The sequence below is a fragment of the Sorghum bicolor genome, chromosome 8, assembly GCF_000003195.3.
Source record: "Sorghum bicolor cultivar BTx623 chromosome 8, Sorghum_bicolor_NCBIv3, whole genome shotgun sequence".
Taxonomy (NCBI): domain Eukaryota; kingdom Viridiplantae; phylum Streptophyta; class Magnoliopsida; order Poales; family Poaceae; genus Sorghum; species Sorghum bicolor.
The window spans coordinates 53,074,113-53,092,946 of record NC_012877.2 but is presented as its reverse complement, the minus strand read 5'-3'; the positions used below and the strand labels follow the sequence as shown (position 1 = coordinate 53,092,946).

The following is an 18,834-nucleotide window of genomic DNA, read 5'->3' as shown; positions in this document are numbered from 1 at the left end:
AATTGAATATGTTGATCTGTTGATGTTAATCGAAAGGCCGGGGCATAGGCCCTTAAACTCTAAAAAAAAGACTATAGTTGGTACAGGAGGATTCAGACGTTGCCTCCTAGGCCTCAAGATCATCGGAGTTGTAGCATCAACAAGGCGACTAATGGTGCCATTAATTTGCAAAGGCGGACAAAGCGACTCGAGTGAGAGGTTCTGCGTCCATGTAAACACCAAGATCACCACAGCTATAGTTTGTGCTTGAATTTCAAAACATGTATAGCATTTTCCTTTTTGCATGAACCGCAAAACGAATGATCTGAAGGGTATGACAGAGCAGGTGGAGAATGCAAAGCTGTGGTGTTATCTCATCCCGGGTACGGCATAGAATTTCAAATACGCAAATTGGATGAACTCCAACCGGATGGTAAGCACAAGGCACAAGCCTAAGAGGTCAATAGTGTCTCGTTTGGTTGATAAGCCATGGCAGAAAGTACTCTTGACTGATTTATTGTGAGAGAAAAACACGCTAAATGACTGGCAGATTCGGTTAATAAGCCTAAGCGAACAAGGATGCTATGGTATGTTTTGAATAAAGGTGGTGTTTGGATCCATGGGCTAAAGTTTAGCCCTTGTGTTAAAGGTGCTAAAGTTTAGCATAAATGAGGTGTTTGGATTTATGGGCTAAAAGGTGTTAAAAGGTGAAAAGAAGAGGAGAGAGAAAGAGAGTGTTGCACTTTTAGCCTAGTTCAGGACCTCTAGTAGAGCAAATGGAAAGAGCAATAATTTTGCCCATTTGACCATTTTTATCCACCTGTTTGGATCTTTATGCCAAAAAAAGGCTAAAACACAGGACTATAGTTTTGCCATGAGATCCAAACAGGCCAAAATATGCTCTTGAATTCTACTGCACACTGATGGATAGTATCTCATCTGATGTGATAAAACAAATGTATGGGGATCCAGTAAAATGCATATAAATATTCATTATTATTTACTATATCTAAGGGTAACATTGAGAATGGTAACTTTAAACTTTGGAAAGATCAAGATGCAGAAATAGTGTGTCGCCAATATCATCAACATGAAGAAAAAAAAGGAACCACAGGTGTGATTTTCTATGCCAAACTCTGGAATCCAGATATTGTTACTTCTTAGGCTAATGATTCATCAATCAATCACCAGAGTTCTCAGCAAAAACCATATACTGTAAGATTTGAAGTAACCCAAACACAAGATGTTACCCAGCGATCTCCAATCCAATGCCAGTAAGTTCCATCTTATCCCAAAAGGAGTTGTGACTACTATCAACACCGACTTTATTCTGTGTACTCAAGGAAAAGGTTTTACACAGCCAACTACAACAAAGGAGTGTTACCATGGTGCTAAGCCTTATATTCCTATTGTTCCAATCACAAATCTCAGGTCTCATACAGTAGAGGGGGTAAGTGCACCAGAATAGCATTTTGAATTTGCAGGCTGCAGCAACCAAATGAACATCTACAAATATCATAACAAAAATTCTTCAAGAATCCATATTGCAGCTGCAGGCTGCAGCAAGCAATTGAGCACTTCCAAACATCATAACAAAAAGCTCATGCATAAAATTCGTTAAGTGACATCTCCATCATAGGGACCCTAGCTGAGCCCCGGGTATAGGCATTGAATCCAAGCCTTTCTTAACCCCTGCATAGCACAATAAGCACTTTGAAAAATTAGTGACATAACAGCAACAGAAAATACACTGATCAATCATGTATATTCTTCAAAGAAAGTAGGAAGACATTCTACTCTATTTGTAGTGGTTACTGGTTATCAGTTCACCCTGTAAACAACATATCATGATCCATTCAACATTGCCTATTTATGTCTAAAACATGCATCCATATATTGAAACAAAAATAAAATTGTCTCCAACTGTTCCTCTACAGTTAGCGGAATATATTTAGGTACAGCCAAGTGTTTTTTAGTGGTTATTGGGAATCAGTTACCGCCCTGCAAACAACATATCCTGATCCATTCAACATTATCTATATATCTAAAACAGGCATCTGTACATTAAGACAAAAATAAAAACTGTTTCCAACTGTTCCTCTACAGTTATAGAAGAGTTTATTTTGGCACATCACAATATTTTTAGGGGCAGAAAGTAGTCAGTGTTTGTCCAGCACAATGCTTGCAGGGCAGTCAGGGGAATGTGCAGATGCAATTGTTTTTTTAATGCTTGCTATCAATCCTAATTTTCTGTGTTTGAGAAAATAAAGAACATGTGGGTCCAGGCTGCATGATCCTTCTACGAGACAATACATGGTGCAATTTGCCTCCAGAAACATGTTAAGGCATCTATGTTCTTTGGATCTAATTGTTCTGGAGGTGCTCATCATTTATTTGGCAGCATCATTAGTCACTTAGTTTCTCGATGCCGCTATGCTGCTCTTGTTCACCCCTTGCTAATATTCATCAAAAAGAAAACAAACTTCTACATTTGGCTGCATATTATAGGATATGGATAATTGTACATTTATCTGAACGGAGGAAAAGAAATGACTAGTCATTCCCTTGATAACTTGATGCTTTATTACTGTTTGACTCAAATTCAAAAGGCCACAACTCAATTGCACAAAATGGACTGAACTGCTATTATTGATTAACGTAATAACCTTGCTCTGTAATACCTATAGAATGACGAGCAATCCAGCATCTCAGCAATGGTCGATCACGAGCCAACCTTAGCCATGGCCTCAACCCTCCCGGCGAGGAGCTTCTCGACGTACTTCCCCAGTATATCCGCCTCCAGATTCACCTTGTCTCCGACCTTCTTGGTGGGCAGCACGATGTTGTCCTGCGTGTACCTGACGAGCATGAAGTCAAACCACCCGCCCTCGTCGTCCACGCTGACAACGGTTAGGCTAGTGCCATCGACGGCGACGAAGCCCTTGGGCACGAGGAGGCGGAGGATCTCCGGCGGCGCGCGCACGGTGACCCAGAGCGAGTCCCCGTCGGGCCGGAACGCGGCGATCTCCCCGGTCCCGTCGACGTGGCCCTGCACGAAGTGGCCCCCCATGCGTGACGACGGCGTGAGCGCGCGCTCGAGGTTGACGCCGTCGCCGGGGGCCCGCCCGCCCAGGGACGTCCGGCGGAGCGTCTCCGGCGCCACGCCGAAGGTGAGCGTGGACGCGGCCGGGTCGATCGCCGCCACGGTGAGGCAGGTGCCGTCCACCGCCACGCTGTCGCCGAGCTGCGTCCCGGTGAGGAGGTCCCTGGTCTCGACCTCCAGGTCAAGCCCGGGAGCCTCGCCACCGCCGCCGCCAGACGACGGCGCGAGCGGCGGGCCCAGGCGGCGCACGCGGCCAACCTCCTCGACGATGCCGGTGAAGAGGGAGCGCACGGGGACGTGAGAGGAGGAGGAGGCGGAGAGGCTCTTCGGGACAGGGGAGAGCGAGAACCGTGGCGGCGGCAGGCGCAGGCGCGCCGGCGCGGAGGCCACACCCCGCGTGGCGAAGGGGAGCGTGGCGGGGGCCGGAGGTGGTGGGAGGAGACCCCCGCCGCCGCGGCGGAGGAGCAGGTGCGGGCTGTGGTGGCGGACGGCGGCAACCGTAGCGGGTGGCGGCGCCATCGCCAGAGATTCCTCCGGCGGTTCGCGGTGGGGATAGGGGTAGTTGGAGTCGGAGTCGGAGTCGGTTCCGGGCGGGTTTTTGTACCATATATAAAAAACCCGAGACCCGAGACCCGCGACCCGCGGGCGCCATCGCCTCTCGCTTTCCTGTGGGCTCCACACGGCAGCGAACGCGAGCACGCACGAGGTTTAGCTCTCGTCTAATCCCCTCGCGCCGCCGGAGAGGGAGCAAGGGAGAGAGATCTGCGCGCGGTCGGCCATGGCGGCGGCGGCGGAGCAAGGGGTGGGCGCGGAGAGGAAAGAGAAGAAGGAGGAGGAGGAGGAGCAGGTGGTGAATCCGTGGGAGGTGTCGGCGGGGAAGGGCGGCATCGACTACGACAAGCTCGTGGACCAGTTTGGGTGCCAGCGGATCGACGACGCGCTCGTCGACCGCATCGCGCGCCTCACCGGCCGACCGCCGCACTGCTTCCTCCGCCGAGGCCTCTTCTTCGCCCACCGGTACCGAGCCACCTGCACCCCAAAGGAAATGAAAAGAAAAGGTATTTTTTTTATACCCGGAGGAGGAGGTGCTGATGAATTTTTGTATTGTTATAGTGATTTGAACGAGCTACTGGATTTGTATGAGAAGGGGGAGAAGTTCTACCTCTACACGGGGAGGGGACCATCGTCGGAGGCCCTGCACCTCGGTCACCTCATCCCCTTCATGTTCACAAAGTAAGCATTGTGTCTCGGTACCCTGAAATTTGGGCTACAGCTCCTCAGTTATGCTCTGATTTATCCATGTGTTGCATAATTAGACAATACTGTGTCTGCGAGGGAGTAGCAAGTGGTCTTTTTTCACTATATACAAGAACCCAGTTTGGATATGTTAATGATGACACATGGAAACTATTCTTGATTTGCAAATATAACCAAATTAAGTTCTCCAATTTGAACTGTTCCTTGTGGTAGACTGCTAGTTCACATGGTTAATCAACTGATGGTCGGGGACGGGATAAGGCAGGATATGTGCTGCAAAATTGACTTCTCCAATTTGAAGTGTTTCTTGTGGTAGACTGTTTTTCACATGGCTAATCAACTGATGGTCGGAGATGGGATATGGCAGAATGTATGCAAGTCTCCACAGTTGAAGATCCTTAGGAATATTCATGAACATGTTCCTTGAAGTAAAAGGGGTTTTTATTTTACTTTGAGGAAATCTAAACAACACTCAAGTTTTGTTTGATAACTCGCACGTCGCTTTCTTAGTTCTGGTTTTGTAAATAATGTTTCATTAACTAATCAGAATCTTTCCTCAGATACTTGCAGGAGGCTTTTAAGGTGCCCCTAGTTATACAACTGACTGACGATGAGAAGTTCCTGTGGAAAAACTTGACTGTTCAGGAAAGTAAAAGGCTTGCCCGTGAAAATGCTAAAGACATTATAGCATGTGGTTTTGACATTGAAAGAACATTCATTTTCTCTGATTTTTCTTATGTTGGAGGGTAAGATTACTCTTCCTAATTCTGATTGATATTTTAACTTTTGACTAATTTTTTGGTCCATCACTAAGCAAATGAATACCATGCTGTAAATCTTGGCTTTGCTTGTTATATGCAAACTAATAAACACTCTGGCCCTGTCTTGCAGTGCTTTTTATGAAAACATGATGCAAGTTGCCAGATGTGTAACTATGAATAAGGTGAGAGCTGTTCAATTGGAAAAAAAAATGTTCAAACACTACAAAGCTTACATTTAAGCATCATCGGTTGGCTAATATGTTTTACTCTTGAACAATAGGCTATAGGAATATTTGGGTTCAATCTTGAGGATCACATAGGAAAGGTTAGCTTTCCTCCAGTGCAGGCAGTCCCATCATTCCCTTCTTCATTTCCCCACCTCTTCGCTGGCAAGGACCAACTGCGGTGCCTTATCCCATGTGCAATTGATCAGGTACAAACATCTTTGGTATGGTCTTTACTAGCATAAGTGGTTCTATATCAACTTGCTAGCATACTAATATTTCTGTTAGCGTAAATTTCTGAACTATTGCCTCTTAAATTCCTAGTTATTTCCATCCTAAATTTGAAACTAAGCCCCACTTATGCAAAATAGGGGTAAATTTGACAGTTTGAATTGGTGCCTTTATCATTTGTTATTTGTAGCACTAGATTTGATTGTGGCCTCCAATATCATTATTCCCGCAATTATCAATAAAATGTATCTTAGTGTTAATTTAAAGATGCCGAAAATGTGACATATGTTTGTCTTTTGTTTTAAAGTTTGACACATACCAATACATTTTGGTACATCTTTGTGTCTTTCCCTTCAAATTTTGAGAGTAGAGTTTTATTTTTTTCTGCAGGATCCCTATTTCAGGATGACTCGTGATGTTGCTCCTAGAATTGGTTATCAGAAACCATCACTGATTGAATCTAGATTTTTCCCTGCTCTTCAGGTTTGTTGACCTTGACTGTTTCTAGTTAATTTAAAGTTTTAAGTTGCTCGTGATGTCTTTACCTTTATATATGATATACGATTATGATTTCAAGGGCATTGTTATGTGTGTTCTTTCTTTTCCACAGGGGGAGAACACAAAAATGTCAGCCAGTGACGCAAATTCGGCGATATATGTGACAGATAGTGCTAAAGAAATAAAGACAAAGGTCTGCCCTGTTCTGAAGATTGTTTTTATGTGGAATTTTTTTTACCTGACTACCCGTTTTAGTTGTCCCAGTTAAGTTATGGTGAAAATGGTTATTAAACTGTACCAAGAATTAGCTGATCTCCTGCATCTCTCTTATAATTTGTTTCCAATGTTCCAGGTGAATAAATATGCCTTCTCAGGTGGCCAGGACTCAATAGAGCTGCATAGAAAACTTGGAGCTAACCTTGATGTAAGCCCCCCTTTTCCCCTTTTATACTTAGGTCTTGAGGATATTGTATTCCAAATAGTTTGCCTGCATTATGCATCTGACCTTTAGCTTTGAACTCAAAAGTTAGATTTTTAATATGAATAAATATATCACTGGAAGCTTCCAGTTCTAAAGTTCATATAGCTCTAAATGTCTTCTGTTTCTTGAAGTCTTTCATGTCATACTTCAGTGCTAAACATGCTAAGGTGGTGATATATTTCTTCTTAGACTCTATATTTCTTGTTAGACTCCTTTCTTCTTCTTAATACAATGATACACAGCTCTCCTGTGTGTTCAAGAAAAGAAAAGTAACACATAGCTAGTTTGTGAATGACTGGATTTTTGTTGCGATGAAGGTGGATGTCCCAATCAAATACCTGAACTTCTTCCTTGAAGATGATGACGAGCTTGCACACATAAAGAAGGTATTACTACAGATTTATTTTTCATAGACATAATTCATAATTGTGAAATTACTTAAGTTGTGCTTACATTTTCAAACACAAACACCAGGAGTACAAGGAGGGAAGGATGTTGACGGGTGAAGTGAAGCAACGACTTATTGCAGTTCTATCTGAGATTGTTGCTAGGCATCAAAGAGCTAGAGCTCAAGTGACCGAAGAGGTATATGATTCGATCTGCTGTCTTGCATATTGGTTTCTTTTTTATCAATATATGAGAGCTATGTGCCATTTTTCATTACCAAATGTATGACCCTGCATGATTGGATTCTTTCACCTTGTTTCCAAGCGAGATTAACAGTCTGTTTATCTTGCACGCACACATGCACATGCAAGGCATTGCTTGCATATAGATATGCAATTCTCACTTACACCCAGACTGAATGGAACTATAGTGGGTCTTATATGAGTTTGTATGAATTTCCTGCGACGCTTTAACAATTCTGTTTTGCGCAGATGGTTGATGCATTCATGGCAGTGAGGCCGCTTCCGAACATGTTTGGCTGAGCATCATGGCGACAACGTGGAACATACATTTTTGTTATCATGGAGAATTAAGGGTCTTTAGAATTATGGTATCACCATAATGTATCTCCTGTGTTTCACTTCTGGATTTATGCTAACCTAGCCAAACATCCCATGTGGTGATGTGGTGGCTGTGGTAGATTTTGTAGACTCATACATGATATATGGTATCAATTCAGATATTTTTGTCATTGTAATAGCGAATACCTCATTTTTTAGGTATAAAAACAGATGTTATTTTTGTTTAAGTCGAAAACCACTGTGTTTGAATTGAACATGAAAACTTGAACAAAAATATAAAGAGAAAGTAACCTGTTTCAACATTTGGCGCTGAGGGTAAAAGAAGACATTTTTCAACAGAAAAGGGCTTTTCATTCGTTGTAGTTAGTTTCTTTGCTGCTTGTATGTGAGCGACTGGGCTTTGGCGCCCTGTCAGCACCATTTCGGGGCTGCGTCTAAGGGGATGTTTAGTTCATGGAACAAGGTAGTCTATTACTCCTACTCAATTTTATTTGTTTGGTTTGTGAAATGAAATGAGTTGATGCAACACTATCTTATTTCTCATAAGCTAATAATTAGTACTACTATGAGATTGTAGTTATTCTACTAAATTTGAGGGATTTTGTTATGATGTATCATCTCATTTAGAATGGATTGATTCTTTAAACCAAACACTACATACGTGTTTTGGCTCCTATCTCTATTTTTAAACTCCAGCTCCCTCTATTTTTGAACTCTTTTTCTCTCTTAATTCTAAGGCAGAGCTACTGCCACTTTAAAAGAACTATTTTCTCCTCCTAAATGACACGATGGGCTATTTCTGGCATTCATTTGTGAACCAGCATGTGTATCTCGTCGCTTTCTCAATCATGGATTTTTAAGGGGAAAAAAAATCGGCTATGGTGATCATGGTCGATGCCATTATCAGATAAGAAATTGTTCTAACACAGGAAATGCGGGAACTCGTGACATTCATTTTACTTTATATAAGATGCTTTTCACAGTTGATGGAGGTGCAGTTTGTTTAGATCCTGTATATGCTTCCGAACTAGTATCATCCTGAATTCATATATCATGTTCCTTCAAAATTTTGTGAAAGACAATTTAAAAGAATGGCAACTCTTTGGAAGTGTATTCTCTTCAATACTCCTACTTGAGCCTTGAGGCGTTCATTCACCCATTCCACCTCCAGAAGCCCCGACTGCGACTGCGGTGCAGCTGGTTGCCACTTGAAGCTGCTTCTTCGGATACAGTACTGTCCAGTTCACTGCGAAGTGATTCAAACTCCTTTTCTAGGATATCCATCTTCTGTAGTCGTTGTTGAATCTCTGAAACTTCATTCTGTCCATTGGGCAGTGGGGGAGCGATGTTATTGTTATTTTAATATCGAGTACCAGCATATGAAAGACAACACGTATAAACTGAACCATTCAGAGTTAGGGGGGGGGGGGGGGGGGGGGGGGGGGGGGGATGGGGTGCTAACTGATAAGCTGTACTCACCACAATTGTGCAAGTCACTTGGTTAATTTGTTTCAATTAGCCAAAAGTTTTCTTTAAAGGCAGTTCAAAATCAAGTACCAGCAAATGAAAGGCAACATAAATAAACTGCACCATCCAGAGTTTGTTTTGTATAAGTACACTTCAGTGTTAAAGGGGTGCTAACTGATAACCAGTACTCACCACAATGTATTGTGCAAGTTACTTCACTAATGTGTTGAAATTAGCCAAATTTTAATTTCTTTTTGTAGAAAACCATTGCGGCATAATGGTTACTACTTTTTTAGAATGGTATACTGGCAATATAAGCAAGGTGGCAAAGAGCCAAAGACCACAACACAATGATTACCAGCGAAAAATGAGTTTGTTTATTAGAGATTATATATGCTGTTATTGGACTTGGTCTCAAATTTAATCTATCCCTGCTCTGAACATATTCCCTTTTCTAAATTTCTACTCTCCATTCCAAATTGTAAGTCATTTTGGCTTTTCTAGATACATATGTATCTAGACATAGTGCATATCTAGGTGCATAGCAAAAATTATGTACCTAGAAAACCAAATATGGATCAGAGGGAGTATAAAACAACTTTGTTCAGGAAAAGATATATTCCAAAAGGAAACTAAGTTCGCTAAAACCATTCATAGCATGGCATAAGGTTTGAGATGATAAATAATCAAAGTGCCAGAGCATGAGCTCAGATCCTTCCAAGTTACCTCGAGTTGGGAAGCCCTAGTTTGCTCGATAGAAAGTTTATCTCGAACTAAGTGGAGTTCCTGCATAAAAGAGAGCCGAGCAAAGAAATGGAAGTTGATCACTGAGCTGAAAAGCGTGTTTCTTCCTCATAAAGTGATGGTTGCCTGATGTATCGTGTGTTGCAATTCTCTTGTATGTGTACAAGTTCTTTTTTCATGATTTGACTTTTCAAAGAGATCAACATGTAAGTACATCATCACTTAGGCATTAGTAGTAGCACTGTAAGTAAATATTATTGGCATTCTCTGCAGTTCTGCACAATTTGGTAAGTGAGATATAACTTGCCTCAGTAAGTTCTGCATTTCTGTTCTCCACATCAGCTAGTTCCTGCTTCAGGCGGAGACTCTGCAAGCGCTCATGATTAAGTCTGTCTTCTATTTGGTTTTGTTCATCCGTAGCTACTTGTCCCAAGGTTTTGCTGTTATCTGCCCTATTGCCAGGCTGATAGCGAAAATAGTTGCATATGTTTTGATGAACAGACCAGAGAAACCATCCAGCATTTGTGTTTGTGCACAAAATTATTAAGAGTGAAAAAGAACAGAAATTGTGTTTATGCATCCAAACATTACCTTTACATCTTTAAGTTCCTCAATTTCAAATATGACTTTCCTGCTAGAATTTTCTGCTACAGATAACGGGGCAAAACCATTTGACTCTGCTTCATCAATTTGTTGAGACGGGACACTTGGTTTGAGACTTGCCTTGAGAGCATAAGCCTAAACAAACAGAATTGCTCAGCTGAATATAAGGGCATGTGAAAAACACTAGAGTGCTCATAGAAAAGCATACCTGATTACTATAACGCCCACTATATCCTCCAAATGACACCAGAAAATTCTCTCCATTAATTGTGTACATTACTAAACTTGAGCCCTGTCATAAATATGCTTCTGAATATCAGTAACAGGCTAATAGCAAGAGTACATAACAAATTAGTACAATAGATGAATAATTATGACTATATAAGTTTATAAAAAAGGCAGTTTATTAGACCAGACGAGCTTCACCATTGTGAGATACTTAAATCCATAAATCGTGACCTTGATTGAGTTGGAATTTGAACATTAAACCACAAGTAAGTTTTTTCCTCAGTTGAAAAACTAAAATTTTCGAGTGAATAGAGTATGCAGAATATCAATGAGCTCACCTCACTTGTAGGGGGTGCATGGGCCTCAAGATCAGTGAGAACTGACCATTCATAAGTAGACATGTTGAGTACAAGGGTAACCGAGACACCTGCAGTGGATCGGGCGCACATAAACAGGAATTATTTCTATGGTAATTTTTAGAAAGTAAAATGATATAACTCAAACTCAAAGACCAGCCCCAAGAGAAGAAAATGATTGGCACGACAAAGATAGATAAGTAGGCAGTTATATTTATAAGGACATTCCTGATGTCTACACCATAGAAAATTGGTTTTGACTTATAACTCATAAATTGTGGTGTAACTAAACTGTCGGATATCTTAACCTTACCTTTCCTACTATTTCCACCCCCAGTAATAAACCAATATTCTCCAATAGTTACACCTGCATGCCCTGCTCTTGGTTCTGGAGTAACACCTTGCTGCTTTGGTCTTGACCATTCCATCTGTAACAACCAAGTCATTCATTTGGACTCCTAAAAGAATTATATACCAGCTTTAGAGACAAGAATACTCACTGTCTGAGTGTCAAGGAGGTGTAGGTCACTGAAACATGTAGAATGAGATCCCCCGCCAAATATCAGAAGATACCTTTCTGCAAAGCAAGCAGCAGCGTGCTCTGACCTCGGAGAAGGGGGAGTGCCTCTGGAGAGCAACATCATAATTTGAAAACAGTCAGATATTAATCTTGCTCCTCAAAGCAGAGCAAGAAGAATACAAGTTCCATTCCATGTCCTAAGACCAAATGTATTACCAGCTGCAACTAAAGAAACCAGTTCAACATAAAGAGGAAGGCTAAGAATTCTATCCAATAGGGACCGGTGCATAAAAACACATCCACACTAACAGTTTTACCTCAAACATTTCTAATATAAGTCAACCAATTGAAACTAAACTTAATTCACAGAACTTACGTGGTCTCAAATTCATCCCAAGTCATGCTCTCAAGATCAAGAATGTGCAGATCATTCAGAAGAGATCTCCCATGACCTTCACCGCCAAACACAACTAGAGTTTCTCCAACAAGAGTCACTGACTGACCACCACGTGAGCTCTAAAGGAAATAGGAAAAATCATCACAGGTTTGAGGAGAAAAAACGAAAAACAAAAGGAAGCTTCAGGTAATAAGCTAATCTGTATAAATACTATAGAAGCTTTCTGGCGATAAAACACAGACAAACAAAATCATACCGGTGACCTTCCATAAGTACGCAAGGTAGACCAAGTACAGGTTTGTGGATCAAACTCCTTGACTGTCATAAATGCGCATAAGAAATGAGAACTAAGACACTGAGAAATGAATAGGAAAATATGAGTGAAATATTAGCCTAACCACTGAGACTTTCTGCAGGTTCTCTAGTATGTCCTGCAAGACATAGGATCTTATTTCCCCACTGAATCTGGAAGATATTAAAGCCATATGCAAATACACTATACAGTTATAAGCTAACCAATTGGGATAAACCTGGCCAATTTCCTAAGACTCGAGCGAAAAGAGCTTTTGGTGATTACCACTGAATGACCAGCACATGCAGAAAATGGAACTTCTCCGGCTGATTCTGATGGTCCTGCTTGTGATTTAGCTTCCAGCTTTGACCATGAAAACGTTTTGAAGTCCAGAACCTTTGATCAGAAAAGGATTTCCAATGTTAAGACCCATGGCGTTGAAGGCGCTAGCTCAGGACAACATCTCAATTCAAGATGGTTGTGAGAACTCTCGCCGACATATGCAGCTGCCAACAAATACATCTAGAGGAACAAACTACAGAAAAAACGAGATGGCTCAAGACCATGCTACCTGAATGTCGCCAAGGTAACGGCCATTGTGATTTCCACCAAAGACATACATCTTCTGCTGAACCACCGCAGCTCCATGCTGCAACCATCGAAGACAACAGGTCACTAAATGAGCAAAAGTGAAACTAGGCGGTCACGAACACCAAAAGCAGACCTTATAGCGTGGTTTCGGGAGCTGGCCAGAAACAGAGAGCGGCGTCCACTGATCATAGGCGCCTATGGAGCATAGCCCTTCCATGCTGACTTCCTTGTCCTGGATATCAGCCATCTCCCCGTTCTCCTCTTCCGGCGCGACGACTTTAGGCTCCTCGGGGGCAATGCTGCTGGGGATAGCGGATCCGACGGCCACTGGTCCTTTTGCGGCCTAATAACAAGATTAAGGAAACAAGTCCACGCAATCAGAGTTCAGAAAATCATACTATTACGTTAGAGAATGGTCATGATCACATATCCTGGTGGTCCTAATAATCAGCGTATCAGTATATCGAACTGTCAGAGCCTACCACGACCATGAATCATGGGACAAAAAATGTCCACAACAACGGAATGCATAAACAAAAATGGCCGCAGGATGACGAGATGTAAGAAAAACATCAAACATGTGCTATGTGCAACGGGCAGTGGCAAGTAGTAATGACTCTGTGCTGCTAAAGCTTGGGAGGCAGCCGCAACGCAAGAAGCACGGATAACAAGTCGATAAACCAAGCGGCAGCACACGAGTTATCATCCACATGAGGGGTTCACTCACCGCCATCTCGCCGCCCGGCGCCGCGCCCAGGACCGGAGGTCTGGTGCCGCCGCCGAGGGAGGGGTGTCGAGATCCGGATGGAGGTGAGGAGGAGAAGCCGAGGAGGGCGCGCACCGCGCAGTGCAGGGGTTCTAGGAGGTTCTGGATCCGGCGGAGCCTCGGGTGGGCCGGGACGGAGGATTCTAGAAGGCTCTAGATCTGGTGGGGAAGCGCTCGACGCAGCGGCGAACCGGCGACCCGCGAAATGTGTACTTGGGAGGCGACTTCAAGCGGCGTACGATGAGATTCGTGCAGCCACGGACGGATCAACGAGGAATCAGATTCAAGTTAATGCTCATCGGTTGTGTGCTTGTTTTAAGGGCACTCATGGCACTCACAATGCAAGACTCTATCACAGAGTTCAAGATACTTAATTATATATTATTTATAGTATTTTGCTAATGTGGCAGCATATTTATTAAAGAAAAAGGTAGAAAAAATAAGACTCCAAATCTTATTTAGACTCTAAGTCCACATTGTTCGAGGTAATAAATAACTTTAGACTCTATGATAGAGTCTACATAACATAGATTGAAACTTAAGTTCAAAGTTTACAAACCATAAGTATTTAATACATAAAAGCTTCGGAACTTTATTATTACATAAACCATAGATTCACACAACAACTTTTACTTGCCCAAAGTCACTCATCAGTTTCATCATCATCATAACTCTCCTCCACAAGAGTAAAGTAACCATGACCAACAAAAGGATTCTCAAGAGGTTCACCTGCAACAGGGGTTAATAAAACCCTGAGTACAAAAGTACTCAACAAGACTTAACCGACTATAAAAGAGGTGAAGACTCAAGTATGCAGGCTATGGGGATTCAAGGTAAAGCTTTAACAAGATCAAGTATTTCTTTTGCATAAAAGCTTACTAAGAGTAAAGCCTACTTTCAAGTTTTAACTCAAGATAACTAGCCAAGATCATTATCAGACTTTCATAAACCAATCATCTCTTTCTTATACCAAAGATTCAATTATTACTACGATGATGGTACGAGGATTGAGGCTCCATATCCGAGGAAACACGGCGATTCGAATCGATTAAACCCAGCTGGGGATTCAGTACCACACGACATATGTAGAACTTAATCTTGCATATGTCAACCTTTTCTATAGATCCTCCCATACAAGAACGGGTCCAGCGTCACCCGAGAGTACAGTACACCACCATCCTACAGCCAATCTAGATGTTTCCCGGTCATCTCAGATCCGTAAGGTGGGTACACGCTACTCTCGCCATCTTTCCACTCCCAGTACGCGGTTAGCCGTTCTCAAGTATCGGAATAGCTATAGGTAAGGCTTACCAGCGCATGTGGGCTGTACTCAAAGGTCTCAATCACAACAGGCCAATCAACGGTACGGTCCTTAATCGACACAGTTGGAGACACTACTTTAAGACTCCATTCTTAAAGCAAGTCCACCGACCGGTCTCAAGTTGAACATTACTGACCTTAAAAGTATTCCACAACAACCCTTCAAACTTTCTCATTTGAAAACTTATCTAATAAGCAGGACTAAGCATACTAAGTATTTTCATAAAACAGGTATCAAGGTTAATATGAAAATCATCAAGGTAGATAATGCAGCAAATAGGATTCACTCAACTCCTATTCACCTAATGCATCATATTAACTCAAGTGATATAAATAACTTTATGAAAATACAAGGATAGGGTTTAATGTCCGGGGCTTGCCTTGGTCGGAGGGGACGTTCGGCAATTCAACAACACCCGAAGGATCCACAAACTCGGAAGAAACCCACTGAGGATCTGATTCTTCCGGAGCGTATTCTATACGTAAAAGTGCATATGCATGATTATGATATACTCATGGCATGATAAAGACAGGTTACATGTTCTTGGATGACAACAATAAACACGACTATCTCGAGTACAATTTACCTTCATGGTAAAGAAACAAACAAAGCTAGCTATCAAAGCATAAATCGCTACTAAACAAACTTTATTATTTTTATTAAGCAATAATTGTGAATCTATCATACCATAAAGATTATTTATATGAAAATAAACCATAACCAGGGAGCATATCATGCTAAGTAACCATGGTTGTCAAACAATCCAAAATATCACCCAAATCCTAAAGGGATTAATTATTTCTATTTCTTTTATAAGCATTTTAAATAGCTTTATCAAGAAACAGAGCATACTTGATCAAACAGAGCTGAAATTAATCATGAAGCTAAATAACATTAACACAAGCTCACATATTAAATTTCATGATTTTTGGATATACCCATAATTTACTAAAAATCATGGAAGGTTTATTCATTAATAAACAAAGGCAATTTAAATACACATGCAAACTATCAGAAAATAGAACCTAATATTTTTCCTGTGTTCTTCTCATCTTATGGAATCTATACAAAAATTTTCATCATTTTTGGATCACTACACAATTTATAGCACAAATTCAAACATCAATCATTTTCAAACAAAAAGAAAAAGAAAAACAGCACTGTTGCGTAGGCGGCCCGCTTGGGCACGGCCCAAGTCGGCCCGGAAGCCTTCCCGCGTCGCGCGCGGGCGCTGCCCCTCTCCTGCAGCCACTGACGGGCGGGTCCCGCTCGTCAGAAGCTTCTCCCTCCTCCCGCCTCCACTCCGGCGAGCTCCAGCTCAACACCGGTGAGCTCCCGGCTTCCGCAGCAGGGTGCGCTAGCTCCCCCAGTTCCTTGCGCACCCGTAGACCTCCTTTACACCCGCTCTCCCCTACCCTAGCTGCCACGGCCATGGACGCGGCGGACGGCCACCCCGGCCAAACGAACACCGATCACCACACTTGAGTAGAACGCGAGCTGAGCAGCGTAAGAGCATCAGTAGCTCACCGCGATCCCAAAGGAGCAAGAAGTAGAGGCGGAGAAGCTCTGGGTGACGCTGCCCACGGTGAGGCGCTCGCGGCGGAGCTCCGGCCGGGTTTGGGGAAGAACGGGTCGGTGCGGAGTTGTAGAAAGGTAGAGCTTGCGCTCAGGGGCGCAATCGATGGCTAAGGACTTGGCGAAGCTAGTAGAGTGCTCGAGGAAGATGGAAAGGGATCAACCGAGGCGAAATTTGAAGGCGCAGAGGGGTCGCCGGAGTTGGGTGAGGAGAAGAAAACAAAACGGCCGCTCAGGGGAAACATCGAGGAGAAGGGATGAGTACGTCGGGGTCGTGTCCACTTCACGGCGGCTCCGCGCAGCCAAGCAGCTGCGTGGCCGGTGCGTGGCAGCGCGCGCGAGAGCGGCGCCTGCCCGCCCTGCAACCGCGGTGGACGAGCTCGTGATCCCCTTGGATCACTGTAGCTCTCCCTTATCTCCTCTCTTTTGTTTTTTTGTGAAAAATTGACCAAACTTTGAATAAAAGTCAAAAATTTGCCAAAATAAAAGTTGTACAAAATTTTGTGAGCTACAAAACATCTTTTGGTGACCAGAGCCAAAACTGAGTGGAAAAATAGCTAAATTGGCCAAACAGTTTGAAATTCAAGTTTAATTCCAAATTTTTGAATTGGGGCAAAACAGAATTTCTAAAATTACTTTTGATTTTGCATAACAACTTGAAAAACTTCCAACATGAAAGTTGTTCAACTTTTCAAGCCCTACAACTTTCATGTTAACTATTTTTCAAAATTCCAAACAGATTTTGAATTGGAGATTTAAGTTTGAAAAGGGGACACTTTCCGGAAATCTGTATTTTCAAAATTACTTTGAATTTTGTACTGAAACTTCAAAAACTCAAAACACCAAAGTTGTACATCTTGACAAGATCTACAACTTTGCTTTTGAACTTAACTTCAAATTTTGCTTGGTTTTTGATTTACACAAAAGGGGACAAATCTAGGGTTTTTGAAATTAGGGTTTCCCCCCTTAAATCTTTCGGAAAAACTTTCACCCAGGGTTTTTAAACTCCAAAACAAGCATCCACACATAAAATAAACACACTTTAAATCCCTAAACACATTCATCCAAAATAAACTTATTTTAGGTTAATGCATCAGGGTTTACTTAACACTAAACTATGCAATGCTCATGATGACATGTCATGTTTTAATTCGCTTAACACTAGAGTGTTACAGCGTTTCTGTGGACCGGTAAAGAAACGGCGGGAGGCGGTAAGTGCAAACTCGCTTGGCGAACGGTGTGCTCTCCGACCATCTATGGTGGTTTGGGAATAACTGATCTCCGGCTATTTGGCTTTGCTTTACGGCTCCGGTGGGAGTGGTTGCAGCGAGCTGAGCCGGACAGGGGACGGGTTCGGCTGCCCACTAAACGCGAGCCGATTGCAGTTGCCATGTTCCATGCCTCCTGCTCGGTACGGCTGGGGGACGGCAAATCCGCGAGCTTTTGGAACGACCGTTGGCTTCCGAATGGCCCCCTACGCTGCCTTGCTCCGGCGCTTTTTCAGGCAACCTCAAGGGATGGTAGAGGGCGCACGGTCAGTGAGGCTGTTCTCAACAGAAGATGGGTTAGGGATATCTCTGGTGCAACAACAGTGCAAGTGCTGTGTGACTTCCTCAGAATTTGGGCGCTTGCCTGCGACATCGTTCTGGACACCCTACAAGCGGACTGTTTCGTCTGGAAGTGGTCGCCGGATGGAAAGTTCTCAGTGTCATCCACTTACCGAGCTTTCTTCGCGGGCTCGACGGAGCTGTATGGCGCTAAAGAGCTTTGGCGTGTTAGGGCACCACCTAAGGTGAAGTTCTTCTTCTGGTTGGGTTTGCACAACAGGCTTTGGACGAGTGATCGCCGCAAGCGCCACGGTCTGCAAGACGATGATGGCTGCGCCCTCTGCAGCCAGGCATCCGAAACAGTCTCACATCTGTTGGCGGGATGTGTGGTCACCAGGGAGGTTTGGTTTAGGGTCCTAGTACCAGTTGGCCTTCACCAGCTTATGGATACCCTGGGTGATGGAGATGTCGCTGCGTGGTGGCTGCAGCAGAGGTTGTTGCTGGATTCGGAAAAGAGGCAAGGTTTTGACGCCTTGGTCCTGCTTGTCTCATGGGAAGTTTGGAAAGAACGGAACGCGAGGATCTTCCGAAATGAAGTGTCCACGGTGGCGACCATTGCAAAGCGCATCCACGATGAAGGAAGTCTTTGGATCGAGGCCGGCTTCATCCCCTTAGCTACTGTCTGGGCGTTCTCTGATAACGCCGGTGTCGCGCAAATAAGCGCCGTATAGTACTTTTCTGTTTCTCTAGGTTGTTAGTTCCGCTATTTTGTTCGCTTGCCGCTCGCAAACGAGTGAAGGTAGCGGACCTAACAGCTTTGTAATTTCAAACTCCTTTCGTCTTAATGAAACACGGGGGGCAGCCCTGTTCGCGAAAAAAAAAAGCTACTACAAGCACCGTCTCACAAAGAAAAAAGATCTAAAGA

The 18,834-nt window shown here is 43.2% G+C and overlaps 3 protein-coding genes across 5 annotated transcripts; 1 reads left to right on the top strand and 2 right to left on the bottom strand.

Annotated features, from left to right (window-relative positions):
- LOC110429643 (riboflavin synthase) lies at nt 1,191–3,686 on the bottom strand. The gene is made up of 2 exons (XM_021445899.1): nt 2,661–3,686; nt 1,191–1,671 (listed from the first exon to the last, which is right to left on the bottom strand). The coding sequence occupies exon 1, from the start codon at nt 3,599–3,601 to the stop codon at nt 2,702–2,704; it is 900 nt and encodes a 299-aa protein (XP_021301574.1). The 5' UTR covers nt 3,602–3,686; the 3' UTR covers nt 1,191–1,671; nt 2,661–2,701.
- LOC8066308 (tryptophan--tRNA ligase, cytoplasmic) lies at nt 3,727–7,729 on the top strand. The gene is made up of 11 exons (XM_002443258.2): nt 3,727–4,099; nt 4,196–4,315; nt 4,900–5,085; nt 5,231–5,282; nt 5,381–5,533; nt 5,946–6,038; nt 6,166–6,246; nt 6,406–6,477; nt 6,852–6,920; nt 7,009–7,119; nt 7,413–7,729. Exons 1-11 carry the CDS (start codon nt 3,861–3,863, stop codon nt 7,461–7,463), a joined length of 1,227 nt encoding a protein of 408 aa, XP_002443303.1. The 5' UTR covers nt 3,727–3,860; the 3' UTR covers nt 7,464–7,729.
- On the bottom strand, nt 8,436–13,724 carry LOC8067249 (acyl-CoA-binding domain-containing protein 5). 3 transcript variants are annotated; one of them, XM_021445897.1, is made up of 15 exons: nt 13,428–13,724; nt 12,834–13,043; nt 12,681–12,758; nt 12,395–12,505; nt 12,216–12,282; nt 12,074–12,135; nt 11,797–11,936; nt 11,401–11,527; nt 11,214–11,328; nt 10,883–10,971; nt 10,525–10,608; nt 10,305–10,451; nt 10,021–10,080; nt 9,696–9,755; nt 8,436–8,822 (listed from the first exon to the last, which is right to left on the bottom strand). In XM_021445897.1, the coding sequence occupies exons 1-15, from the start codon at nt 13,431–13,433 to the stop codon at nt 8,655–8,657; spliced, it is 1,524 nt and encodes a 507-aa protein (XP_021301572.1). In that variant the 5' UTR covers nt 13,434–13,724; the 3' UTR covers nt 8,436–8,654. The 3 variants fall into 3 exon arrangements, with proteins under 3 accessions (XP_021301572.1, XP_002442263.1, XP_021301573.1); XM_002442218.2 differs by having other exon boundaries at nt 10,021–10,176; nt 13,428–13,722; XM_021445898.1 differs by lacking the exon at nt 13,428–13,724 and having other exon boundaries at nt 10,021–10,176; nt 12,216–12,313; nt 12,834–13,044.

Excerpts from the sequence above, each read along its gene's own strand:
- LOC8066308 (XM_002443258.2), top strand. The coding sequence starts at position 3,861 with ATGGCGGCGGCGGCGGAGCAAGGGGTGGGCGCGGAGAGGAAAGAGAAG. Across the intron at positions 5,086-5,230 it reads GATTTTTCTTATGTTGGAGG|TGCTTTTTATGAAAACATGA; the intron begins GTAAGATTACTC and ends CCTGTCTTGCAG. Across the intron at positions 6,039-6,165 it reads GATTTTTCCCTGCTCTTCAG|GGGGAGAACACAAAAATGTC; the intron begins GTTTGTTGACCT and ends TCTTTTCCACAG.
- LOC8067249 (XM_002442218.2), bottom strand. Across the intron at positions 10,609-10,882 it reads ATGCACCCCCTACAAGTGAG|GGCTCAAGTTTAGTAATGTA; the intron begins GTGAGCTCATTG and ends TATTTATGACAG. Across the intron at positions 10,452-10,524 it reads GTGGGCGTTATAGTAATCAG|GCTTATGCTCTCAAGGCAAG; the intron begins GTATGCTTTTCT and ends CTGTTTGTTTAG.
- LOC110429643 (XM_021445899.1), bottom strand. The coding sequence starts at position 3,601 with ATGGCGCCGCCACCCGCTACGGTTGCCGCCGTCCGCCACCACAGCCCG.